This window comes from Prionailurus viverrinus, chromosome X (genome assembly GCF_022837055.1).
Source record: "Prionailurus viverrinus isolate Anna chromosome X, UM_Priviv_1.0, whole genome shotgun sequence".
In the NCBI taxonomy this organism is placed as follows: Eukaryota; Metazoa; Chordata; class Mammalia; order Carnivora; family Felidae; genus Prionailurus; species Prionailurus viverrinus.
Genome location: NC_062579.1, coordinates 28,604,166 through 28,631,281, shown reverse-complemented (window position 1 = coordinate 28,631,281; position 27,116 = coordinate 28,604,166). Strand labels below are relative to the sequence as shown.

At 36.9% G+C, this 27,116-nt stretch overlaps 1 protein-coding gene across 1 annotated transcript in view; it reads right to left on the bottom strand.

Annotated features, from left to right (window-relative positions):
- CFAP47 (cilia and flagella associated protein 47) overlaps positions 1 to 27,116 on the bottom strand; it is a 566,656-nt gene that overhangs the window by 165,384 nt on the left and 374,156 nt on the right. The window contains exons 51-54 of the mRNA XM_047844880.1: positions 26,111 to 26,245; positions 21,231 to 21,365; positions 10,570 to 10,704; positions 2,957 to 3,091 (exon numbers count right to left, since the gene is read on the bottom strand). Of these exons, the coding sequence (XP_047700836.1) occupies positions 2,957 to 3,091; positions 10,570 to 10,704; positions 21,231 to 21,365; positions 26,111 to 26,245 (540 nt within the window). The remainder of the gene's footprint in view (positions 1 to 2,956; positions 3,092 to 10,569; positions 10,705 to 21,230; positions 21,366 to 26,110; positions 26,246 to 27,116) is intronic.

The window sequence follows — 27,116 nt, the reverse complement described above, 5'->3', positions numbered from 1 at the left end:
GGTGACCTATATTCATTATCTGATTTGTAACCATGGATTCATGGCTGTATGCATGTGTTAAAACTCAAAATATATACTTTAAATATGCATAGCTTACTGTATGTCAGGTAAACCACAAAAAAACTGTTTAAAAAGCACCCTTAGGGATTCCTGGGTGGCTCAGTTGGTGGAGCATCGCACTCTATTTCGGCTGAGGTCATGATCCCAGGGTCATGGAATTGCGCTCTGCATCCGGCTCTGTGATGAGTGTGGAGTCTGCCTAAGATTCTCTCCCCAACTCCCACTCTGACCCTCTCTCCTGGTCATGCTCTCCCTCTCTCTCTTAAAATAAACAAACAAACAAACAGCATACTCTATACTAGAAAGTATACTAACTACTGCTAAACAGGGTAACAATAGGATAGGAGAAGTGTCACCCCCAACTGAATGTACTGTATAAGCAGGATGTGTAAGGGCAGTTCACAGCCAACAATGGGTATCTTTCCTGCAGTAGGCAATATCATAAATGAGATAATAAATGCAGGAAACGTAATGAAGCCATCATATTTAGGTATTCAGAACACTTGAATCAATCCATCCATCTATCTATCTATCTATCTATCTATCTACCTACTTATCTGTCACCTCTATCCATTTACACCTCTCTGTTCCATAAATTCATGTCTATTTCACTGATATCATATGTAACCATCTCCTCATTTGTTTGGATTCATTTTACCGTGGAGGTGACTTATTAAGTCTCCATGTAAAGCCTTCATTTATTTTGTTAATTTTACCTTAAACTTATTTTTAGAAATAATTTCTATGTAAAATAATGAATTTTCATATAGAAAAGCATCCTTAGGCTTCATCCGAGAAATGAAATGGGGAAGATTGCTTTTCACAAAAATGCAGAGTGGTAAGAGGCAAATGTTCACAAGTATTTGTAAAATTTTTTGAAGTTCCAAGTTAAGGAAGAATACCTGAGGTTACCTGAAGAAGAAGCAATTCTTGGTCAAGACTGACACAGAAAACCTGCCTGACCTTGCAGCCTGTCTGGCACAGCTGGGGAATTTGGACCCAAGACTGCAATACCAACTCTTACCTAATTCTCTGCCCCGCTTGCTTGACCTACAGATTTTTCACTTGCCAATCCCCACAATCATGTCAGCCAATTCTTTAAAATCTCAATTTCTCTCTCTCTGTCTCTCCATATGTATACATACATATATATTTGTATGTGTATATGCATGTGCCTATTTGCATTACATTACATTACATTACATTACATTACATTATATTATGGTAGTGTCTGTTTTACTGAAGTCAGACAGTAAGTACGTAAGTAAGTAGGTAAATAAATAAATAAATAAATGAATGAAAGAAAGCACCCTTTGTATTAGACATTACACTGACCACTGCTGAGCAGGATAAAAACAGGATTTGAGAAGTGTCACTCAAAGCTGAATATACTAAATAAGCAGGATGTGTAAGCGAAGTTCAAGGTAACTATGGGTATCTTTCCAGCAGTAGGCAATATCATGAATGAGAAAATTAATGCAGGAAAATTAAACAAGTAATCATATTTAGGTACCCAGAACAAGTAAATCAATCTTTCTATCTATCTATCTATCTATCTATCTATCTATCTAATCTACCTATCTTATCTGTCACTTCTATCCATCTAAATCTCTCTGTTCCATAAATTCATGTCTATTTCACTGCTATCAAATGCAACCATCTCCTCATTTGTTTGGATTCATTTTACCGTGGAGGTGACTTATTAAGTCTCCATGTAAAGCCTTCATTTATTTTGTTAATTTTACCTTAAACTTATTTTTAGAAATAATTTCTATGTAAAATAATGAATTTTCATATAAAAAAGCATCCTTAGGCTTCATCCGAGAAATGAAATGGGGAAGATTGCTTTTCACAAAAATGCAGAGTGGTAAGAGGCAAATGTTCACAAGTATTTGTAAAATTTTTTGAAGTTCCAAGCTAAGGAAAAATACCTGAGGTTACCTGAAGAAGAAGCAATTCTTGGTCAAGACTGACACAGAAAACCTGCCTGACCTTGCAGCCTGTCTGGCACAGCTGGGGAATTTGGACCCAAGACTGCAATACCAACTCTTACCTAATTCGCTGCCCTGCTTGCTTGACCTACAGATTTTTCACTTGCCAATCCCCACAATCATGTCAGCCAATTCTTTAAAATCTCAATTTCTCTCTCTCTGTCTCTCCATATGTATACATACATATATATTTGTATGTGTATATGCATGTGCCTATTTACATTACATTACATTACATTATATTATGGTAGTGTCTGTTTTACTGAAGAATCCCGACTAAACACAAAATCATTCCATAAAGATTTCTTTGATATACCTCACTGTCTCCACAGCTTTTCTAACGCCCTCTTAAGTCCTTGTTACCCATCCTTCAGAGAATTCAGTCACCCATTCTCCAGGAAATCTGCCCTGTCCTTTCCAATTCTCCATTATTCTCAATTTCCTTCGAATTTCTACTAAAAAGATATGATGTTTAACAACATTCCAATAAAGCTTTAGATTACTGGAAGGAAAAATAATGGCACTGATTTTCTCCCACATATGAGGAAGGTTGCTATCATCTGGTAGGCTGAAGAAAAGCATGTTACACTGTTAAAATAATTTACTCATTAACATTTTATCAGAAATGTACTCTAAGTTTTCGTTTAGTAAGAAATACATATAAAGTGGTTCACTTATGAAAGAGTAAGCAGGCTTCAAGTGAAGTATTCTACTCTTATGAATGTTAATAGCCATAGAAAGCTGGAAAGTAAATTATGTAAAGTTAATCCTGAACTAATACAATAAAATTCTTACAGGTATATGCAACACACATTTGGATATATATTATGAATGTAAAGGATTTATTCAATTAAAAGCGAATGATCGAAAAGTGATCATGAAACTCTACTTCATCATAAATATACCTGGCTCTTCCTCATCATTTTGGGGGGATGGTTCTGCTAACCATTTCAAAAAGGAGAGTTCTTGATTGTCATCTTGACCTGGTTCTTCCTGAGATTCATCCTCATGTCTTCTTTTAACAGAAAATGAGATTGCACCTACAACACATAAGTACAAGATGCTATATTAACTAGGGATTCATTTTCCAAACTGAAAGGTCATTTTTAGGTATTAAAGATGTTTAGTGTGAAAGTAATACATACAAAGCCAAACACAAATTGTGGGTGTTAGTACCAGATTTAAACTTGATGGTGGTACAGAACAATTTAACGGAAAATCCATTAACATTTTAAGTATAAGAGATGGTCAGTTTTTATTTACAACCAAGATTACGATACCTGGGTTCAGAATTGAGGTTCTCTGTTGCCAGCTTTGTCCCTCGGTTTGCCTAAATGTGAATTGGACGTGACACTGGTGGCAGCTGGTGACACTGGATAGTACAAAATGTCCCTGGTATTACACTGACTCCATCTGGGGCTCCGGGAGTGCTTCCAACAGTTTACGCATCTCTGAGTGGGCAGGATTGTCCCCAGACTGTGGCTGAGATGGGCTAGAGCCAGGTCACAGACTGCTTCAGAATCTGCAGTGGGCTTGAGGTTGGCAGGCCTGGCCACAGAATATGTATGGGCGTGTCACCCTCTGGGTCCCTGGGCAGGCAGGACTGCTTCCAGACAGCAGCGATGAGGGGCTGAACCTGGATTATAGGGCTGCTCCCAGATGTGCAGACAGACCCTGGTCTATGAGCCTAATTCTGGGGCATGCACAAGCACATCTCCCCAGACGAGGGTTCCCGGACCATGGCTGAGAGTTACAGGGCCATTTGAAGATCTGCAGTTAGACCAAGGCTAAAGGACCTGCCTCAGGGACGCAGACAGGTGTGTCTTCTGGCAGGTCCCTAGCAGGGGCAGACATCGTGGCTGAGAGGGGCTTGAGACAGATGTGAAGTGGAATCTCCTTGTAGTTTTGGTTTGTAATTCCCTGTTGCTGAATGATGTGGAACAACTTTTCATGTGTCTGTTTGCCATCTGGATGTCTTCTTTGGAGAAATGTCTGTTCACATCTACTGCCCATTTTTAAATTGGATTAGTTTCTGGTTATTGAATTGTAGAAGTTCTTTATATATCTTGGATACTAACCCTTTATTAGATATGTCATTATTGTTTTTGGTACCATTGTAAATAGGACTGTTTTGTTAATTTCTCTTTCTGCTGCTTCATTATTAGCATATAGGAATGCAATAGATACCATACATAGATCTGAATCCTGCAAAATTAACATTTACAGAATTCATTCATCAGTTCTATTACTCTTTTGGTAGAGCTGTTCGTTAGGGTTTGCTACATAGAGTATCATGTCATCTGCAAATTGTGAGAGTTTTATTTCTTTAACAACTTGGATGATACTTTTTTTTTATTTTTTGAAATTATTTATTAATGTTTTTTTTTTTATTTTTGAGAGAGAGAGGGACAGAATGTAATTTGGAAGGGGTTGAGAGAGAGGGAAACACAGAATCCAAAGCAGGCTCTAGGCTCTAAACTGTCAGCACGCAGCCAGACACAGAGCTCAAAGTCACAAACTGTGAGATCATGACCTGAGCCAAAGTTGGACCTTAATCCACTGAGCCACCCAGGCACTCCTGGATGCCAATTATATGTTTATGTTGCCTAATTGTTGTGGCTAGAAGTCTAGAACTATGTTGAAGAAAAGTGGTGAGAGGAGACATCCCTATCTCACTCCTGACTTTAGGGGAAAAGCTCTCAGTTTTTCACCATTGAGTATGAGGTATTATTTCCATTTTAAAGAAGGAAACTGATACAAGAAATTTCAGTATCTTGTCCAAGGTCAGTGACCTCAGTATAATACAGTTGGAATTTGAAGTCATGGGTTCTGGTTCAAAGTCCATACTTTAATTAATACATTAATGGTTTGAATACTTTTATGTTTATAAAAAATTGAATGGAAAGTACAGAGTTCCTATATACCCCCCCTCATTGGCTACCTTAAGTATCTTGAATTAGTACGATACATTACTTACAATTGATGAGCCAATAATGATATACCATTATTAAGTAAAGTTCATAGGGTACATTCGGGCTAATTTTTTTGTGTATACATTCTATGGCTTTGGAAATATGTAAGTTTATGTATCTAACATTGGAGTATCATGTAGCATAGTTTCACTGCTCTAAAAATTCCATTTACTATGCTCATTCATCCCTTCCACCCAACCAATAAAGAACTGTCAACCCTTGATCTTTTACCTCTTCTAGAATGTCATATAGTTCATGATTCATAGGAATCATACAATATGTAGCCTTTTTAGATTTTCCTCTTTTACATAGGAATATACATTTAAGTTTCCTCCATGTTCTTTGTGGCTTGATAGATTATTTTTATTACTCAAAAATATCCCAGTCTTATGGATATACCACTGTTTAACCATTTAACTATTATCAGACACCGTCATTACCTCCGCATTTTGGCAACTATGAATAAAGCTGTTATTAACATTTATCAGATGTTTGGAGGGGCATAAATTTTCAGTTCATTTGTGGAAATACAAAGATGTATGATTGCTATATCAAGTTATGAGTATGTTTAGGTGCTTTTTTTGGTATTTGTGTGTATATGACTTATTTATATATTCTAGGGGAGAGAGAGAGAGAGAGAGAGAGAGAGAGAGAGAGAGAGAGAGACAACACATGAGTGGGGGAGAGGGGCAGAGGGAGAGAGAAAGAGAGAAAGAATCCCAAGCAGGCTCCACACTCAACATGGAATCTGATGTGGGGCTCAATCCCACAACCCTGGGATCATGACCTGACCTGAAATCAAGAGTCATATGCTCAACCAACTGAGCCACACAGGTGCCCCAATACCTCACTTTCACTAATGGATAGAACAACTAGACAGAATACCAATAAAGACACATAGGATGTGACCAGCACTATAGAACCACTGGACCTAACTGGCTTATATAGAACATTCCACCCAACGACAAGAGAATATCCATTCATCTTAAATCAACTTTGGACACTGTCCAGAATGGATCACATGTGAGGCCACAAGGAATATCTTAAGAAATTGAAAAGATTTAAATCATACAAAGCATGTGTTCTCATCACAGTGGCATGAAGTTACAAAGCAATAACATAAGGAAAAAAGGAATTTCACAAACTTGGAAACTAAACAACATACTCTTAATATTTCAAAAACCTTAGAAAAAAATAGAAGTCTGAAACTGTAAAGATGATTGACTATGAGAACAGAGCATATGAAACTGGTGTGATGCAGTGAAAGCAGCACTAAGAAGGCAATTCATAGCAGTAAAAACGTCTGTTAGAACAATCTAAAATCAACAACCTAACTGCACACAGCATGGAACTATAAAAAGAAAAGCAATTTTAATCAAAACTAGCAGAAGAAAGGAAATGACAAGGATCAGAGTGGAGGTAAATAAAACAGAGAAGAGAAAAGCAAAGAACAGAAAGTTTTACTCTTTGAAAAGGTCAACATCATTGGCAGACCTTTCAAGTAATTAGGAAAAAAGAAATTAGGACTCCAATTAGTGAACTCAGAAAAAAGTGGGGACATTACATTGTTTTCACCAAAGTAAAAAGCATTATAAGAGAATATGATGAACTAACACATGACCCCAAAATTGGGTAACATAGATGAAATGGACAATATCCGAGAAACACACAATGTAGTAAAACTGCTCATGAATTCAGAAAAATTGAAAACACATAAAACTAGTAAGAAGATTGAATATATAATCAAAGCTCTCCCCACAAAGACAAGCCCAGGACCAGATGGCTTCACTGTTGAATTCTATCAAATACTTAAAGAAGAATTAATATATATTTTTTCTCAAACACTTAAAACCTGAATAGGAGGGAAAGCATAGCCTCATTCCAGGAGTTTAGCACTGCCTTGATATTTTCATTGTTTTGTTTCTCTACTATACTATCCTATGAAATCTGAGTAGCAAGACTAAAGATGAAAGCCTGAGGAAATCTCTGCTAATCCTTCCTTCTTCTATCTTTTTCTTACTTCATTTTAAACACCTTCCTAACTCATTTTCTTTTGTTGTATTTTCTCTCTGGGGGATCAAAAGGCAAGGTGGAAAAACAAAATTTGGTGGCTAATGAAGAACAGAGATAAAGAGACCAGTGTTGTGGCCATATCTGCCTTTATTCTATGTACAATACAGCTCTTGTCTTCTATTCCATTTAAGCTCCTTGTTTTTATAATGAAATGCATAGTAGTCTAGTGCCCAACTGTAGCCCTCTAGGCTCCATTTTCTTTTTTTGTGGTCTTATGCTGTTTGTTCTTTCTATAACACAATTTTGAAATGTATAGAACAGAAGACACTACAGAAAACAGGAAAGGATTAATAAAATCTACAGGATTCAGATTTCTGTTGTAAGGGATGGCTGATTATGTTTTGCTTTAGGAAGAACCTATGCTTTCATTACTGGGGCAAAACGTAAAAGCAGCAATAATTCATATCGCCATTAAGGGCACATGTTTCTTACTGATTCATGTAAGAAAAATGTGATAAATTGTGTTTGATTATAATTGAAAACTTTTGTAACTACTTCACGATGTATACATATATCAAATTGTCACACTGTATATCTTAAATGTATATAATTTTTATTTTTCAATTATACCTCAATAGAGCTAGAAAAAAAACGGTTATTTGATACACACCATGAAGAAAATTAAAACGAAAACCACAGACTGGGAGAAAAAATTTTAAAGCACATATCTGGAAAACAAAAACAAAAACCATGTACGAGAAAAAATTTTAAAAAGCCTAAATATTCAGCAATAAGAAAACAAACAACCCAATGTAGGACAAGGGATGGGCAAAAGAGTTGAAAAAGCATTTCACAAGAATACGTATAGATGACAAAGAAGCACAAGAAAACATGCTCAACATTATTATTCATTACAGAAATGTAGAGTAAATCCACACTGCAACTGAACTACACACAGATGAAAATCGATCAAAGTGCAATGGCGAATCCTACAAACTATGGTCAAGGGTATAGAGAAACTGGAACTTTTATGCATTGCAAGTGAGAATGGAAAGAGAGACAATCTCGTTGAGATACTGTTGGCAGTTACTTCTTTAAACATTGTAAATTCAACTACCATATTATCCAGGCATTCCACATATAAGTGATTTACTCAAGATGAATGAAAGTATATGCCCACACACAGATTTATGTATAAATGTTCATATCAGCTTTATTGATAACTACCAAAAAGATGGAAAAACCCAAATGTTCATCAAAAGGTAAATAGATGAACAAATTGTGGTATATCCATTCCATGCAGTATTACTCAGTAATAAAAGGAGGAAAGTTGATACATGCACTGTGTGGATGGATCTTAAAATAAATATGTTGCATAAAAGAAAACAATCCCCTAAAAGTGCTAAACTGTGATTTCGTTTATATACAATGCTATCAAATGCATATATATTGACAGAAAACAGAGAAATGATTGCCTAGGGCAAAGGTGTCTTATGCCATGAGGGGAGAGGAGGGTAAAACAATTAAAAATGGACACAAGGAAACTTTGTGGGGTGACCTATATTCATTATCTGATTTGTAACCATGAATTCATGGCTCTATGCATGTGTTAAAACTCAAAATATATACTTTAAATACAGATAGCTTATTGTATGTCAATTAAACCACAGTAAAACTGTTTAAAAAGCACCCTTAGGGGTTCCTGGGTGGCTCAGTTGGTTGAGCGTCCAGCTCTATTTCAGCTGAGATCATGATCCCAGGGTCATAGAATTGAAGTCTGCATCGGGCTCTGTGATGAGCATGGAGCCTGCTTAAGATTCTCTCCCTCTCTCCTGCTCATGCTCTCCCCATCTCTCTGAAGTCAGACAGTAAGTACGTAAGTAAGTAGGTAAATAAATAAATAAATAAATAAATAAATGAATGAAAGAAAGCACCCTTTGTATTAGACATTACACTGACCACTGCTGAGCAGGATAAAAACAGGATTTGAGAAGTGTCACTCAAAGCTGAATATACTAAATAAGCAGGATGTGTAAGCGAAGTTCAAGGTAACTATGGGTATCTTTCCAGCAGTAGGCAATATCATGAATGAGAAAATTAATGCAGGAAAATTAAATTAAACAAGTAATCATATTTAGGTACCCAGAACAAGTAAATCAATCTTTCTATCTATCTATCTATCTATCTATCTATCTATCTATCTATCTAATCTACCTATCTTATCTGTCACTTCTATCCATCTAAATCTCTCTGTTCCATAAATTCATGTCTATTTCACTGCTATCAAATGCAACCATCTCCTCATTTGTTTGGATTCATTTTACCGTGGAGGTGACTTATTAAGTCTCCATGTAAAGCCTTCATTTATTTTGTTAATTTTACCTTAAACTTATTTTTAGAAATAATTTCTATGTAAAATAATGAATTTTCATATAAAAAAGCATCCTTAGGCTTCATCCGAGAAATGAAATGGGGAAGATTGCTTTTCACAAAAATGCAGAGTGGTAAGAGGCAAATGTTCACAAGTATTTGTAAAATTTTTTGAAGTTCCAAGCTAAGGAAAAATACCTGAGGTTACCTGAAGAAGAAGCAATTCTTGGTCAAGACTGACACAGAAAACCTGCCTGACCTTGCAGCCTGTCTGGCACAGCTGGGGAATTTGGACCCAAGACTGCAATACCAACTCTTACCTAATTCGCTGCCCTGCTTGCTTGACCTACAGATTTTTCACTTGCCAATCCCCACAATCATGTCAGCCAATTCTTTAAAATCTCAATTTCTCTCTCTCTGTCTCTCCATATGTATACATACATATATATTTGTATGTGTATATGCATGTGCCTATTTACATTACATTACATTACATTATATTATGGTAGTGTCTGTTTTACTGAAGAATCCCGACTAAACACAAAATCATTCCATAAAGATTTCTTTGATATACCTCACTGTCTCCACAGCTTTTCTAACGCCCTCTTAAGTCCTTGTTACCCATCCTTCAGAGAATTCAGTCACCCATTCTCCAGGAAATCTGCCCTGTCCTTTCCAATTCTCCATTATTCTCAATTTCCTTCGAATTTCTACTAAAAAGATATGATGTTTAACAACATTCCAATAAAGCTTTAGATTACTGGAAGGAAAAATAATGGCACTGATTTTCTCCCACATATGAGGAAGGTTGCTATCATCTGGTAGGCTGAAGAAAAGCATGTTACACTGTTAAAATAATTTACTCATTAACATTTTATCAGAAATGTACTCTAAGTTTTCGTTTAGTAAGAAATACATATAAAGTGGCTCACTTATGAAAGAGTAAGCAGGCTTCAAGTGAAGTATTCTACTCTTATGAATGTTAATAGCCATAGAAAGCTGGAAAGTAAATTATGTAAAGTTAATCCTGAACTAATACAATAAAATTCTTACAGGTATATGCAACACACATTTGGATATATATTATGAATGTAAAGGATTTATTCAATTAAAAGCGAATGATCGAAAAGTGATCATGAAACTCTACTTCATCATAAATATACCTGGCTCTTCCTCATCATTTTGGGGGGATGGTTCTGCTAACCATTTCAAAAAGGAGAGTTCTTGATTGTCATCTTGACCTGGTTCTTCCTGAGATTCATCCTCATGTCTTCTTTTAACAGAAAATGAGATTGCACCTACAACACATAAGTACAAGATGCTATATTAACTAGGGATTCATTTTCCAAACTGAAAGGTCATTTTTAGGTATTAAAGATGTTTAGTGTGAAAGTAATACATACAAAGCCAAACACAAATTGTGGGTGTTAGTACCAGATTTAAACTTGATGGTGGTACAGAACAATTTAACGGAAAATCCATTAACATTTTAAGTATAAGAGATGGTCAGTTTTTATTTACAACCAAGATTACGATACCTGGGTTCAGAATTGAGGTTCTCTGTTGCCAGCTTTGTCCCTCGGTTTGCCTAAATGTGAATTGGACGTGACACTGGTGGCAGCTGGTGACACTGGATAGTACAAAATGTCCCTGGTATTACACTGACTCCATCTGGGGCTCCGGGAGTGCTTCCAACAGTTTACGCATCTCTGAGTGGGCAGGATTGTCCCCAGACTGTGGCTGAGATGGGCTAGAGCCAGGTCACAGACTGCTTCAGAATCTGCAGTGGGCTTGAGGTTGGCAGGCCTGGCCACAGAATATGTATGGGCATGTCACCCTCTGGGTCCCTGGGCAGGCAGGACTGCTTCCAGACAGCAGCGATGAGGGGCTGAACCTGGATTATAGGGCTGCTCCCAGATGTGCAGACAGACCCTGGTCTATGAGCCTAATTCTGGGGCATGCACAAGCACATCTCCCCAGACGAGGGTTCCCGGACCATGGCTGAGAGTTACAGGGCCATTTGAAGATCTGCAGTTAGACCAAGGCTAAAGGACCTGCCTCAGGGACGCAGACAGGTGTGTCTTCTGGCAGGTCCCTAGCAGGGGCAGACATCACGGCTGAGAGGGGCTGTGAGACAGATGTGAAGTGGAATCTCCTTGTAGTTTTGGTTTGTAATTCCCTGTTGCTGAATGATGTGGAACAACTTTTCATGTGTCTGTTTGCCATCTGGATGTCTTCTTTGGAGAAATGTCTGTTCACATCTACTGCGCATTTTTAAATTGGATTAGTTTCTACCTATTGAGTTGTAGAAGTTCTTTATATATCTTGGATACTAACCCTTTATTGGATATGTCATTATTGTTTTTGATACCATTGTAAATAGGACTGTTTTGTTAATTTCTCTTTCTGCTGCTTCATTATTAGCATATAGGAATGCAATAGATACCATACATAGATCTGAATCCTGCAAAATTAACATTTACAGAATTCATTCATCAGTTCTATTACTTTTCTGGTAGAGCCGTTCGTTAGGGTTTGCTACATAGAGTATCATGTCATCTGCAAATTGTGAGAGTTTTATTTCTTCTTTACCAAATTGGATGCCATTTCTTTCTTTTTTTATTTTTTGAAATTATTTATTAATGTTTATTTATTTTTGAGAGCGAGATGGAAAGAATATGAATGGAGAAGGGGTAGAGAGAAAGGGAAACACAGAATCCAAAGCAGGCTCTAGGGTCTAAGCTATCAGCACAGAGCCCGATGCAGGGCTCAAACTCACGAACTGTGAGATCATGAGCTGAGCTGAAGTTGGACCTTAACCCAATGACCCACCAAGGTATCCCTGGATGCCATTTATATCTTTATGTTGTCTAACTGCTGTGGCTAGGGGTCTAGTACTATGTTGAAGAAAAGTGGTGAGGGTAGATATCCCTGTCTCACTTCTGATCTTAGGGGGAAAGCTGTTTTTCACCATTGAGTGTGATATATTATTTCCATTTTAGGGAAGGTAAACTGATACAAGATAGTTCAGTAGCTTCCCCAAAGTCAGTCGGCTCAGTATAATATAGGCAGAATGTGTAGATGTGCATTCTGGTTCTAAGTCCATACTTTTTAAAAACTTAATTAAAACATTTAATTTTGGGGCGCCTGGGTGGCGCAGTCGGTTAAGCGTCCGACTTCAGCCAGGTCACGATCTCGCGGTCCGTGAGTTCGAGCCCCGCGTCGGGCTCTGGGCTGATGGCTCAGAGCCTGGAGCCTGTTTCCGATTCTGTGACTCCCTCTCTCTCTGCCCCTCCCCCGTTCATGCTCTGTCTCTCTCTGTCCCAAAAATAAATAAACGTTGAAAAAAAAAATTTTAAAACATTTAATTTTTTGAACACTTTTATGTTTACAGTAAAATGAGTGGAAAGTACAGAGTTCCCATATATCCCCCCTTACATTGCCTACTATAAACATCTTGAATTATTGTGATATATTACTTAAATGTTGAGCCAGTAATGATATACTATTATTAAGTAAAGTCCATAGAGTGCATTCTGGCTAATTTTTTGTGTTATACATTCTATGGCTTTGGCAAATATGTAATTTCACGTACCTACCATTACAGTATCGTGTAGAATAGTTTCACTGCCCTAAAAATCCCGTGTACAATACTCATTCATCCCTTCCACCCAACGTATAAAGAACTGTCAACCACTGATCTTTTACCTCTTCTAGAATGTCATATAGTTAGAATCATACAATATGTAGCCTTCTTAGATTTACCTCTTTTACTTAGCAATATACATTTACGTTTCCCCCATATTCTTTGTGGTCTGATAGGTTACTGTTTTTATCACTGATAAATAACCCAATGTATAGATATACCACTCTTTAACCATTTATCTATTATATGACATTGTAGTTTTCCCCATAATTTGGCAACTATGAATAAAGCTGTTATTAACATTTACCAGCAGATATTTGGATGGGCATAAACTTTCAATTCATTTGGGGAAATACAAAGATGTATGATTGCCATATCATGTTATGAGTATGTTTACTTTTCTCATTTTTTCTTTTTTTGTATTTGTGTGTTTATTGACTTACTTATATATTTTAGGAGAGTGACAAAGAGAATACCTGAGTAGGGGAGAGGGGAAGAGGAGAGAGAGAGAGAAAGGATCCAAAGCAGGCTCCACACTCAGCATGGAATCTGATGTGGGGCTCAATCCCACAACCCTGGGATCACGACCTGAGCTGAAGTCAAGAGTCGGATACCAATCCAACTGAGCCACACAGGTGCCCCAATACCTCTTAATGGACAGAACAACTAGACAGAATACCAATAAAGACACATAGGATGTGACCATCACTTAGAACCACTAGACCTAACTGGCTCATATAGAACATCCACCCATCAACAATGGAGTATCCAACTTCTTAAATCAACTTTGGACACTGTCCAGAATGGATCACATGTGAGGCCACAAGGCATATCTTAATAACTGAAAAAGATTTAAATCATAGAAAGCATGTTGCCTCATCACAATGGCATGAAATTATAATCAGTAACATAAGGAAAAAAGGAATGTCACAAATTTGGACACTAAACAACATACTTTTAACCAATATTTCAAAAAAAACTTGGAAAAAAATAGAAGTCTGAAACTATATAGATGATTGACAATGAGAACACAGCATACGAAACTGGTGTGATGCAGTGAAAGCAACACTAAGAGGGCAACTCATAGCAGCAAAAGCATATGTTAAAAAGAACAACCTAAAATCAACAACCTAAATGCACACAATACAGAACTAGAAAAAGAAAAAGCAAATTCAACCCAAAACTAGCAGAAGAAAGGAAATGATAAAGATCAGAGTAGAGGTAAATAAAACAGAGAAGAGAAAAGCAAAAACCAGAAAGTTTCTCTCTTTGAAAAGGTCAACATCACTGGCAGAATTTTCAAGTGATTAAGAAAAAAGAAATGAAGACTCCCAATTAATAAATTCAGGAAAAAAGTGGGGACATTGCATTGTTTTCTCCAAAATGAAAAGCTTTACAAGAGACTACAATGAACCATCATATGCCCCCCAAATTGGGTAACTTAGATGATATGGACAATATCCGAGAAACACACAATCTACTAAAAATGCTCATGAATAAAAGAAAAACAGAATAGACATAAATCTAACAAGGACACTGAATTCCTAACAAAAACTCTTCCCACAAAGACAAGCCCAGGACGAGATGGCTTCATTGTTGAATTCTACCAAATACTTAAAGAAGAATCACTATCTTCTTTTTCTCAAAAACTTAAAAATTGATAGAGGAGGGAAAACATAGCCTCATTCTAGGAGGCTAGCACTGCCGTGATACAAAAGCAGACAAAGATAGGGCAAGAAAAGAAAATTAAAATCCAATATCCCTGATGAACACTGATACAAAACTTTTCAACTAAATAGTAGCAAATCGAATTCAGCAGCATACCAAAAAGATTCTATACCATAGTTAAATGGTTTTTATTTCAACAAAGAATGAAGGAATGAATGAATGGTGGTTCAACATACAAAAATCAGTGAGTGTACTGTAGCACATTGACAGAATGAAAAAAAAACCACATGATAATCTTGATTGATGGATAAAAGTGTTTGACAAAATTCCACATCAAAACGTTCATGGCAAAAATAAATTAGGAATAGAACTTTCTCAAAATGATAATAGCCATATGTGAAAACAAACAGCTAATAGTATACTCCCAGTGGTAAAAGACTGAAATTTTTTCCTTTAAGATTAGAAACAAGATAAGGATGTCTCTGGTTTAGGCTTCTACTCAACATAATACTGGAATTTCTAGTCAGAGCAAGTGTGCAAGGAAACGTAGCAAAGGTGTCCATATTGGAAAGGAAGAAGTAAAATTATCTGTTTGCAGATGACACAATCTCATATGGAGAAAACCTTAATGATCATGGACACAAAAAGGATAGACCTAATAATAAATGCGTTCACTAAATATGCAGGATACAAAGTCAACAAACAAAAGCAGTTAAATTTCTATACACTTGTATTGAAAAATTTTAAATGGACCTAAGTAAAACAATTCAGTCAGATAAAACCATGATTTGGATAAACTTACATAATGTTAAACAACGTGCGCAAGGAATAATAAGGAAACCTAATCAATATTTCAAGTACGATGAACTAGTCTCAAGATTTAAAAGCACACATTCTCCATTCTTTCTCATTTCAGCCTACTTGTATACTCAGCACATTTCTTCTTTCTCCAATACACCCATCCAAACGTTATTACACTTTTATTGTCCCTTAACAAAGAGAAATGGAACAATCATTTGTAAAACAATTCAAAAGCCCTACAGGAGTGTAACAAGACCATATGTTAGATACCAACAAGAGAAATTAAGTATTTATCTTAAAACTTAGAAATAAGTGAAGAGAACTATGGAATTATAGGTCTATTTAGTAGCTTATCTTTTAATTGAAAGAACACTTTGAAACAATGTTTCTTAGAATTATGCCACTAATTTATGCACAGTTATTTTCCCAATTAAAAATCTTTGTTCTTGGGAATATAATTTTAATTTTTTTCCTAAACAGTTACATTTTTAAATTGCATTTTTACTTTTGGTTATGAATTAGCTAAGGTAGAAGAGACAAGCAGTCAAATTCTTATAAACTTATTGCAAAGAGTAACATTAGACTCAGTAAGTATCAGCAATGAACCTTCAAACCAAATACCATCAATAATGATTATGAAAATATGTGTTTCAAAAGATGATAATATTTTTCCACACTAGGCATGTGTGATTCCTTTGCTCCCTATATTCCTCCGTTTGGGCCAAGGCCAACCAACCCAAAGGGAAGAAAGGTAAATAAAAGGTTGATTGTTGGTGGTTCAGTTTAAAAGCATGACAGGAAAACTAAAGGACTGCTTTGGAAAAACTATAGGTATACAAGACATAATAGTGTACAAAGCAACTCTCTAAGATACAGCATTATTGACTTAATGGAGGTTTTCAGTTTATCTGAAATGAGTGTTACCAAAAAAAATCTAATAGGGATCATAATTATAGCTATTATATTTTCAATAGATCAAGCTTTTATTCTGACAAATGGATTTTCTCCCCTCTGCTAAACACTCTACGGGTTTGATTTTTTCAAAATGTATTTTAAACAGTCAAACCAACATTTCCTAGTATATAGTTTGGTTTTCATTAGGAATTGTTTTTCCCTAATTTCATACTATCTTGTAAAACATCAATATCAGACTCAAGTTTAAAGCCTGAGCAATGCAATTTAGTACCAGTGGTTAGCCTTTTGAAAACAATGTGAAATCATTTATTGAATGCTTACTCTGTGTTAGGTATATGCTAAATGCCTCCCATTCATTACCTATTGAACTCCTTTAATAAACGTATAAATTAATTCCTCACTGGACTCATTTTCAAGTTCAGCAAGCTGGGCTGTAGAGAAGGTTGGGTAACTCATTCCAGGTCACATAGTAAGTGACAAAGGCATAAATAATACATAAATGTATTTACCAAACGTAGAATACAGAAAATGGCATATTAAGTCATGCCTAAATATCACCAAATACACCACAGAGTAAGTGGGCTTTTGCATGGAAAAATAGCAAAGTAACTCACATACTTACAAAACATTTATTTTTGGCCTAGAGTAATAGGTTTCAGATACTGCCCACTGATTATGTAAACTATTTCACCCCTTAGAAAACTTCCAAAAACAAGTTTCCATGACAACAGTTAAACCTGGCAAGGTCTTTGGCCTCTTTGCACTTGGTCTCCCTACACCCACCCTCTTCCTTCCATTGGCTTCATGCTTCACCACTCCCTATTGCTAATGAGGAATACTGTGTTTAAGGAAATTTTCTGTATGGCTGGGCTTGTATCAACTTGTGAATTTCTTGGAGGGACATGAATTCTGTCAAGAAGTGTTTTCATACATATCTGCTCTACGCACATTATACCACACATGATTGAATGAATTTTCATTGTTTTGTTTCTCTACTATACCATCCTATGAAATCTGAGTGGCAAGACTAAAGAGGAAAGCCTGAGGAAATCTCTGCTAATCCTTCCTTCTTCTATCTTTTTCTTACTTCATTTTAACCACCTTCCTAACTCATTTTCTTTTGTTGTATTTTCTCTCTGGGGGACCAAAAGGCAAGGTGGAAAAACAAAATTTGGTGGCTAATGAAGAACAGAGATAAAGAGTCCAGTGTTGTGGCCATATCTGCTTTTATTCTATGTACAATACAGCTCTTGTTTTCTACTCCATTTAAGTGCCTTATTTTTATGATAAAATGCATAGTAGCCTAGTGCCCAACTGTAGCCCTCTAGGCTCCATTTTCTTTTTCTGTGGTTTTATGCTGTTTGCTGTTTATATAACAAATTTTTGAAATGTGTAACATATACGACAAAAAGGATTAATAAAATCTACAGGATTCAGATTTCTGTTGTAAAGGATGGCTGATTACTTTTTTGCTTAGGAAGAACCTATGCTTTCATTACTGGGGCAAAACTTTAAAGCAGCAACAATCCAGACTGCCATTAAGGACACATGTTTCTTCCTGATTCATGCAAGAAAAAGGTGATAAATTTCATTTCATTATAACTGAAAACTTCTGTTACCAGTTCAGGATGTATACATATATCATATCGTCACAGTGAACATCTTAAATGTATACAATTTTTATTTTCAATTATCCGTCAATATAGGTAGGAAAAAAACTTCTGTAATTCGATAGACACCATTAAGAAAATTAAAACAAAATCACAAATTGGAAGAAAAAATTTTAAACCACATATCTGAAAAAAAAACCCCATGCATCCAGAATAAATTTGAAAAAGCCTAAAAATTGAGCAATAAGAAAAGAAACCACCCAACATACAGGAACTGATGGGCAAAAGATTTGAAAAAGCATATCGTTAGAAGACCTATAGATGTCAAAAAAGCACAAGAAAACATGCTCAACATTATTATTCATTACAGAAATGTAGAGTAAATCCACTGCAACTGAACTACACACAGATGAAAATCGATCAAATTGCAATGGCCAATCCTATAACCTATGGTCAAGGGTATAGAGGAACTGGAACTTTTATGCAGTGCAAGTGAGAATGGAAAGAGAGACAATCTCGTTGAGATACTGTTGGCAGTTACTCCTTTAAACATTGTAAATTCAACTACCATATTATCCAGGCATTCCACATATAAGTGATTTACTCAAGATGAATGAAAGTATATGCCCACACACAGATTTATGTATAAATGTTCATATCAGCTTTACTGATAACTACCAAAAAAAGTGGAAAAACCCAAATGTCCATCAAAGGTAAGTACAGCAGCATATTGTGGCTTATCCATTCCATGGACTACGACTCAGTAATAAAAGGAATAAAGTATTGATACATGCACTCTGTGGATGGATCTTAAAATAATTATGTTGCATAAAAGAAAACAATCCCTTAAAAGGGTTAAACTGTGTGGTTTAGTTTATATACAACGCTATGAAATGTATATATAGTGACAGAAAACAGAGAAATGATTGCCTAGGGCAAGGGTAGCTTGTGGCGTGAGGGGAGAGGAGGGTAAAAGCATTAAAAAGAGACAAGAGGAAACTTTGTGGGGTGACCTATATTCATTATCTGATTTGTAACAATGGATTCATGGCTATATGCACGTGTTAAAACTCAAGTATATACTTTAAATATGCATAGCTTATTTTATGTCAAATAATCTCAATGAAAGTGCTTAAAAAGCACACTTTGGAATGCCTGGCTGGCTCAGTTGGTTGAGCATCCCACTCTATTTCAGCTGAGGTCATGATCCCAGGGTCATGGAATTTAGCTCTGCATAGTCTTTGTGCTAAGTGTGGGGCCTGCTTAAGAATCTCTCCCTCTCTCTCTCACCCTGACCCTCTTTCCTGCTTACGCACTCCCTTTCTGTTAAATACATAAATGGCACACTTTATATTAGATATTATTCTGAACAACGCTGAACAGGATAACAATAGGATTTGAGAAGTTTCACCCCTACCTGAATGTACTATATAAGCAGCATGTGTAAGGGAAGTTCACAGCCAACTATGGGTATCTTTGCAGCAGCAGGCAATATCATGAATGAGATAATGAATGCAGGAAAATTAATGAAGTCATCATATTTACATATCCAGAACATATCCATATATTGAAACTATCAATATATCTACCTATGTATGTATGTATGTATGTATGTATCTATCTTATATGTCACCTCTATCGATGTACATCTCTCTGTTCCATAAATTCATGTCTATTTCAATGATATCAAATGCTACTATTTCCTCATTTGTTTCTATTCACTGCACTGTCCAGGTGGCTTCTTAAGCCTCCATGTAAAGCCTTCACTTATTTTGTTAATTTTACTTTAAACATTTCTAGAAATAATTTCTACATAAAAAATGAATTTTCAAATTAAAAAGCATCCATAGGCCTCATCCGAAAAATAAGGGGCGCCTGGGTGGCGCAGTCGGTTAAGCGTCCGACTTGCGTCCGATCAAGCCAGGTCATGATCTCGCGGTCCGTGAGTTCGAGCCCCACGTCGGGCTCTGGACTGATGGCTCAGAGCCTGGAGCCTGTTTCCGATTCTGTGTCTCCTTCTCTCTCTGCCCTTGCCCGTTCATGCTCTGTCTCTCTCTGTCCCCAAAATAAATAAACGTTGAAAAAAAAATTAAAAAAAAACAAAAACGAAAAATAAAATGGGGGAGACTGCTTTTCACAAAATGCAGACTTGAAAGAAGCAAATATGGACAAGTATTTTAAATTTTTTTCAGTTCCAAGCTAAGGAAAAATACCTGAGGTCACCTGAAGAAGAAGCAATTCTTAGTCAAGCCTGAAACAGAAAACCTGCCTGACCTTGCAGCCTGCCTGGCACAGCTGGGGAAGATGGACCCAAGATTCCAATACCAACTCTTACCTGATTCTCTGCCCTGCTTGCTTGACCTATACATTTTTTACTTGCCAATCCCCACAATCGTGTCAGCCGATTCTTTAAAATCTCAATCTCTCTTTCTGTCTTTGTCTGTCTCTCCGTATGTGTGTATATCTATATATGTATGTGCGTGCCTATTCACATTACATTACATTATGGTAGTGTCTGTTTTACTGAAGAATCCCGACCAAACACAAAGTGATTCCATAAAGATTTCTTCTTTGTTATACCTCATTGTCTCTACAGCTTTGCTATTGTTGACTCATTCTCTAACGCCCTCTTAAGTCCCTGCTACTCACCCTTCAGAGAATTCAGTCACCCATTCTCCAGGAAATCTGCCCTACCCTTCTAATTCTCCATTATCTCAATTTCCTTTGAATTTCTACTAAAAAGATATGATGTTTAACAACGTTCCAATAAAGCTTTAGATCACTGGAAGGAAGAATAATAGGACTGATTTGCTTCTACATATGAGGAAGGTTGCTATCATCTGCTAGGCTGAAGAAAAGCATGTTACATTGTTAAAATAATGTACTCATTAACATTTTATCAGAAATGTACTGTAATTTTTTGTTTGATAAGAAATATACATAATGTTGTTCACTTACGAAAGAGCAAGCAGCCTTCACGTGAAGTATTATAACCTTATGAATGGTAATAGCTATAGAAATCTAGAAAGTAAATTATGTAAAGTTATCCGGAACTAATACAAGAAGATTCTTACAGGTATATGAAACACACCTTTGTATATATATTGTGAATGTAAAGTATTAATTAATTTAAAAGGGAATGACTGAAGAGTGATCATGAAACTCTCCTTAATCATAAACTTACCTGGGTCTTCCTCATCAATTTGGGGGGATAGTTCTGATACTGATTTCTGAAAGGAGGGTACTCGAATGTCATGTTGATCTGGTTCTTCCTGAGATTCATCCTCTTGTCTTCTTTTAACAGAAAATGAGATTGCGCCTACAACACATCAGTACAAGATGCTATATTAACTAGGGATTTGTTTTCTAAAAGGAAAGGTCAATTTTAGGTATTAAACATGCTTTAGTGTGAAACTAATAAGGAACCAAACACAAATTGTAGGTGTTAGTACCAGATTTAAACCTGATGGTGGTACAGAACAATTTAATGGAAAATCCATTAATATTTATTTTAAGTATAAGTGATGGTCAGTTTTTATTTACAAAGTAGTGGCATATGTAGGTTCACAACTGGGGCTGTCTGTTACCAGCTGTGTCCCTCAGTTTGCCCAAATGTGAATTGGACGTGACACTGGTGGCAGCTGGTGACACTGGATAGTACAAAATGTCCCTGGTATTACACTGACTCCATCTGGGGCTCCGGGAGTGCTTCCAACAGTTTACGCATCTCTGAGTGGGCAGGATTGTCCCCAGACTGTGGCTGAGATGGGCTAGAGCCAGGTCACAGACTGCTTCAGAATCTGCAGTGGGCTTGAGGTTGGCAGGCCTGGCCACAGAAGATGTATGGGCGTGTCACCCTCTGGGTCCCTGGGCAGGCAGGACTGCTTCCAGACAGCAGCGATGAGGGGCTGAACCTGGATTATAGGGCTGCTCCCAGATGTGCAGACAGACCCTGGTCTATGAGCCTAATTCTGGGGCATGCACAAGCACATCTCCCCAGACGAGGGTTCCCGGACCATGGCTGAGAGTGGCTGGCCAAGTTACAAGGCCATTTCAAGATCTGCAGTTGGACCAAGGCTAAAGGACCTGCCTCAGGGACACAGACAGGTATGTCTTCTGGCAGGTCCCTAGCAGGGGCAGACATCATGGCTGAGAGGGGCTGTGAGACAGATGTGAAGTGGTATCTCCTTGTAGTTTTGGTTTGTAATTCCCTGTTGCTGAATGATGTGGAACAACTTTTCATGTGTCTGCTTGCCAACTGCATGTCTTCTTTGGAGGAATGTTTGTTTACATCTCCTGCCCATTTTTAAATTGGATTATTTAGATTCTGGTTATTGAGTTGTAGAAGTTCCTTATATATCTTGGATACTAACCCTTTATTGGCTATATCATTATTGTTTTTGGTACAATGGTAAATGGTATTGTTTTCTTAAATTCTCTTTCTGCTGCTTCATTTTTGGTGTATAGGAATAAAATAGATTCCGTCATTGATTTGGATCCTGCAAAATTAACATTTACTGAATTCATTCATCAGTTCTAGTAGTGTCTTGGTAGAACCTTTAGTGTTTTTTTACATAGAGTTACCATGGCTTCTGTAAATTACAAGAGTTCTATTTCTTCTTTACCAACTTCGATGCCATTTGTTTCTCTTGTATTTTTAAAAATTATTTATTAATGTTTACTAATTTTTGAGAGCAAGAGGGACAGAATGTGAGCAGGGAAGGGGTAGAGAGAGAGAGGGAACACAGAATCCAGAGCAGGCTCTAGGCTCTAAGCTGCCAGCACAGAGCCCGATAGAGGGGTCAAACTCACCAACTGTGAGATCATGACCTGAGCCAAAGTTGGACATTAAACAACTGATCCACCCAGGTGCCCCGGTTGTCACATATTTCTTTATGTTGTCTACCTGCTGTGGGTAGGACTTCTAGTACAAAGTTGAAGAAAAGTGGTGAGAGTGGAACCCCCTGTCTTACTCCTGACCTTAGGGGAAAAGCTCTCAGTTTTTCACCATTGAGTATTATGTATTATTTCCATTTTAAAGAAGGGAAATCATGTAAGAGAAAAGTCATAAACAGCGTTCCATTATAATTGAAATTTTTGTAACCACTTCACGATGTAAACATATATGAAATCATCACAGTGTACATCTTAAATGTATAGAACTTTTATTTGTCAATTATACCTCAATAGAGCTAGAGAAAAAACCTCCGTTATTCGATGGACACCATTAAGAAAATTAAAACGAAAACCACAGACTGGGAGAAAAAAATTTTAAAGCACATATCTGGAAAACAAAAACAAAAACCATGTACGAGAAAAAATTTTAAAAAGCCTAAATATTCAGCAATAAGAAAACAAACAACCCAATGTAGGACAAGGGATGGGCAAAAGAGTTGAAAAAGCATTTCACAAGAATACGTATAGATGACAAAGAAGCACAAGAAAACATGCTCAACATTATTATTCATTACAGAAATGTAGAGTAAATCCACACTGCAACTGAACTACACACAGATGAAAATCGATCAAAGTGCAATGGCGAATCCTACAAACTATGGTCAAGGGTATAGAGAAACTGGAACTTTTATGCATTGCAAGTGAGAATGGAAAGAGAGACAATCTCGTTGAGATACTGTTGGCAGTTACTTCTTTAAACATTGTAAATTCAACTACCATATTATCCAGGCATTCCACATATAAGTGATTTACTCAAGATGAATGAAAGTATATGCCCACACACAGATTTATGTATAAATGTTCATATCAGCTTTATTGATAACTACCAAAAAGATGGAAAAACCCAAATGTCCATCAAAAAGTAAAAAGATCCAAATATTGTGGCGTATCTATTTCATGGACTACGACTCAGTAATAAACAGAATAAAGTATTGATACATGTACTGTGTGGATGGATCTTAAAATAATTATATTGCAGAAAAGAAAACAATTCCCCAAAAGGGTTAAACCTTATGATTTCATTCATATACAATGCTATTAAATGCATATATAGTGACAGAAAACAGAAATGTTGCCGAGGGCAAAGGTATCTTATGCCATGAGGGAAGAGGAGGGTAAAAGGATTAAAAATGGACACAAGGAGACTTTTTGTGGTGACCTATATTCATTATCTGATTTGTAACCATGGATTCATGGCTGTATGCATGTGTTAAAACTCAAAATATATACTTTAAATATGCATAGCTTACTGTATGTCAGGTAAACCACAAAAAAACTGTTTAAAAAGCACCCTTAGGGATTCCTGGGTGGCTCAGTTGGTGGAGCATCGCACTCTATTTCGGCTGAGGTCATGATCCCAGGGTCATGGAATTGCGCTCTGCATCCGGCTCTGTGATGAGTGTGGAGTCTGCCTAAGATTCTCTCCCCAACTCCCACTCTGACCCTCTCTCCTGGTCATGCTCTCCCTCTCTCTCTTAAAATAAACAAACAAACAAACAGCATACTCTATACTAGAAAGTATACTAACTACTGCTAAACAGGGTAACAATAGGATAGGAGAAGTGTCACCCCCAACTGAATGTACTGTATAAGCAGGATGTGTAAGGGCAGTTCACAGCCAACAATGGGTATCTTTCCTGCAGTAGGCAATATCATAAATGAGATAATAAATGCAGGAAACGTAATGAAGCCATCATATTTAGGTATTCAGAACACTTGAATCAATCCATCCATCTATCTATCTATCTATCTATCTATCTATCTACCTACTTATCTGTCACCTCTATCCATTTACACCTCTCTGTTCCATAAATTCATGTCTATTTCACTGATATCAAATGCAACCATCTCCTCATTTGTTTGGATTCATTTTACCGTGGAGGTGACTTATTAAGTCTCCATGTAAAGCCTTCATTTATTTTGTTAATTTTACCTTAAACTTATTTTTAGAAATAATTTCTATGTAAAATAATGAATTTTCATATAAAAAAGCATCCTTAGGCTTCATCCGAGAAATGAAATGGGGAAGATTGCTTTTCACAAAAATGCAGAGTGGTAAGAGGCAAATGTTCACAAGTATTTGTAAAATTTTTTTGAAGTTCCAAGCTAAGGAAGAATACCTGAGGTTACCTGAAGAAGAAGCAATTCTTGGTCAAGACTGACACAGAAAACCTGCCTGACCTTGCAGCCTGTCTGGCACAGCTGGGGAATTTGGACCCAAGACTGCAATACCAACTCTTACCTAATTCTCTGCCCTGCTTGCTTGACCTACAGATTTTTCACTTGCCAATCCTCACAATCATGTCAGCCAATTCTTTAAAATCTCAATTTCTCTCTCTCTGTCTCTCCATATGTATACATACCTATATATTTGTATGTGTATATGCATGTGCCTATTTACATTACATTACATTACATTACATTACATTACATTACATTATATTATGGTAGTGTCTGTTTTACTGAGGAATCCCGACTAAACACAAAGTCATTCCATAAAGATTTCTTTGATATACCTCACTGTCTCCACAGCTTTTCTAATGCCCTCTTAAGTCCTTGTTACTCATCCTTCAGAGAATTCAGTCACCCATTCTCCAGGAAATCTGCCCTGTCTTTCCAATTCTCCATTATTCTCAATTTCCTTTGAATTTCTACTAAAAAGATATGATGTTTAACAACATTCCAATAAAGCTTTAGATTACTAGAAGGAAAAATAATGGCACTGATTTTCTCCCACATATGAGGAAGGTTGCTATCATCTGGTAGGCTGAAGAAAAGCATGTTACACTGTTAAAATAATTTACTCATTAACATTTTATCAGAAATGTAGTCTAAGTTTTTGTTTAGTAAGAAATACATATAAAGTGGTTTACTTATGAAAGAATAAGCAATCTTCAATGAAATATTATACTCTTATGAATGTTAATTGCTGTACAAATCTAGAAAGTAAATTATGTAAAGTCAATTCAGAGCTATTACAAGAAAATTCTTACAGGTATATGCAACACACCTTTGTATATATATTGTGAATGTAAAGTAAGTATCTATTCATTTAGAGAGGGAATGACTGAAGAGTGATCATGAAACTCTCCTTAATCATAAATTTACCTGAGTCCTCATCATTATTTTGGGGGGATGGTTGTGATAAGGATTTCTGAAAGGAGGATACTTGATTATCATCTTGATCTGGTTCGTCCTGAGATTCATCCTCTTGTCTTCTTTTAACAGAAAATGAGATTGCACCTACAAGTACAAGATGCTATATTAACTAGGGATTTGTTTTCTAAAAGGAAAGGTCAATTTTAGGTATTAAACATGCTTTAGTGTGAAACTAATAAGGAACCAAACACAAATTGTAGGTGTTAGTACCAGATTTAAACCTGATGGTGGTACAGAACAATTTAATGGAAAATCCATTAATATTTATTTTAAGTATAAGTGATGGTCAGTTTTTATTTACAAAGTAGTGGCATATGTAGGTTCACAACTGGGGCTGTCTGTTACCAGCTGTGTCCCTCAGTTTGCCCAAATGTGAATTGGACGTGACACTGGTGGCAGCTGGTGACACTGGATAGTACAAAATGTCCCTGGTATTACACTGACTCCATCTGGGGCTCCGGGAGTGCTTCCAACAGTTTACGCATCTCTGAGTGGGCAGGATTGTCCCCAGACTGTGGCTGAGATGGGCTAGAGCCAGGTCACAGACTGCTTCAGAATCTGCAGTGGGCTTGAGGTTGGCAGGCCTGGCCACAGAAGATGTATGGGCGTGTCACCCTCTGGGTCCCTGGGCAGGCAGGACTGCTTCCAGACAGCAGCGATGAGGGGCTGAACCTGGATTATAGGGCTGCTCCCAGATGTGCAGACAGACCCTGGTCTATGAGCCTAATTCTGGGGCATGCACAAGCACATCTCCCCAGACGAGGGTTCCCAGACCATGGCTGAGAGTTACAGGGCCATTTGAAGATCTGCAGTTAGACCAAGGTTGAAGGGCCTGCCTCACTGACACAGGTGTGTCTTCTGGCAGGTCCCTAGCAGGGGCAGACATCACGGCTGAGAGGGGCTGTGAGACAGATGTGAAGTGGAATCTCCTTGTAGTTTTGGTTTGTAATTCCCT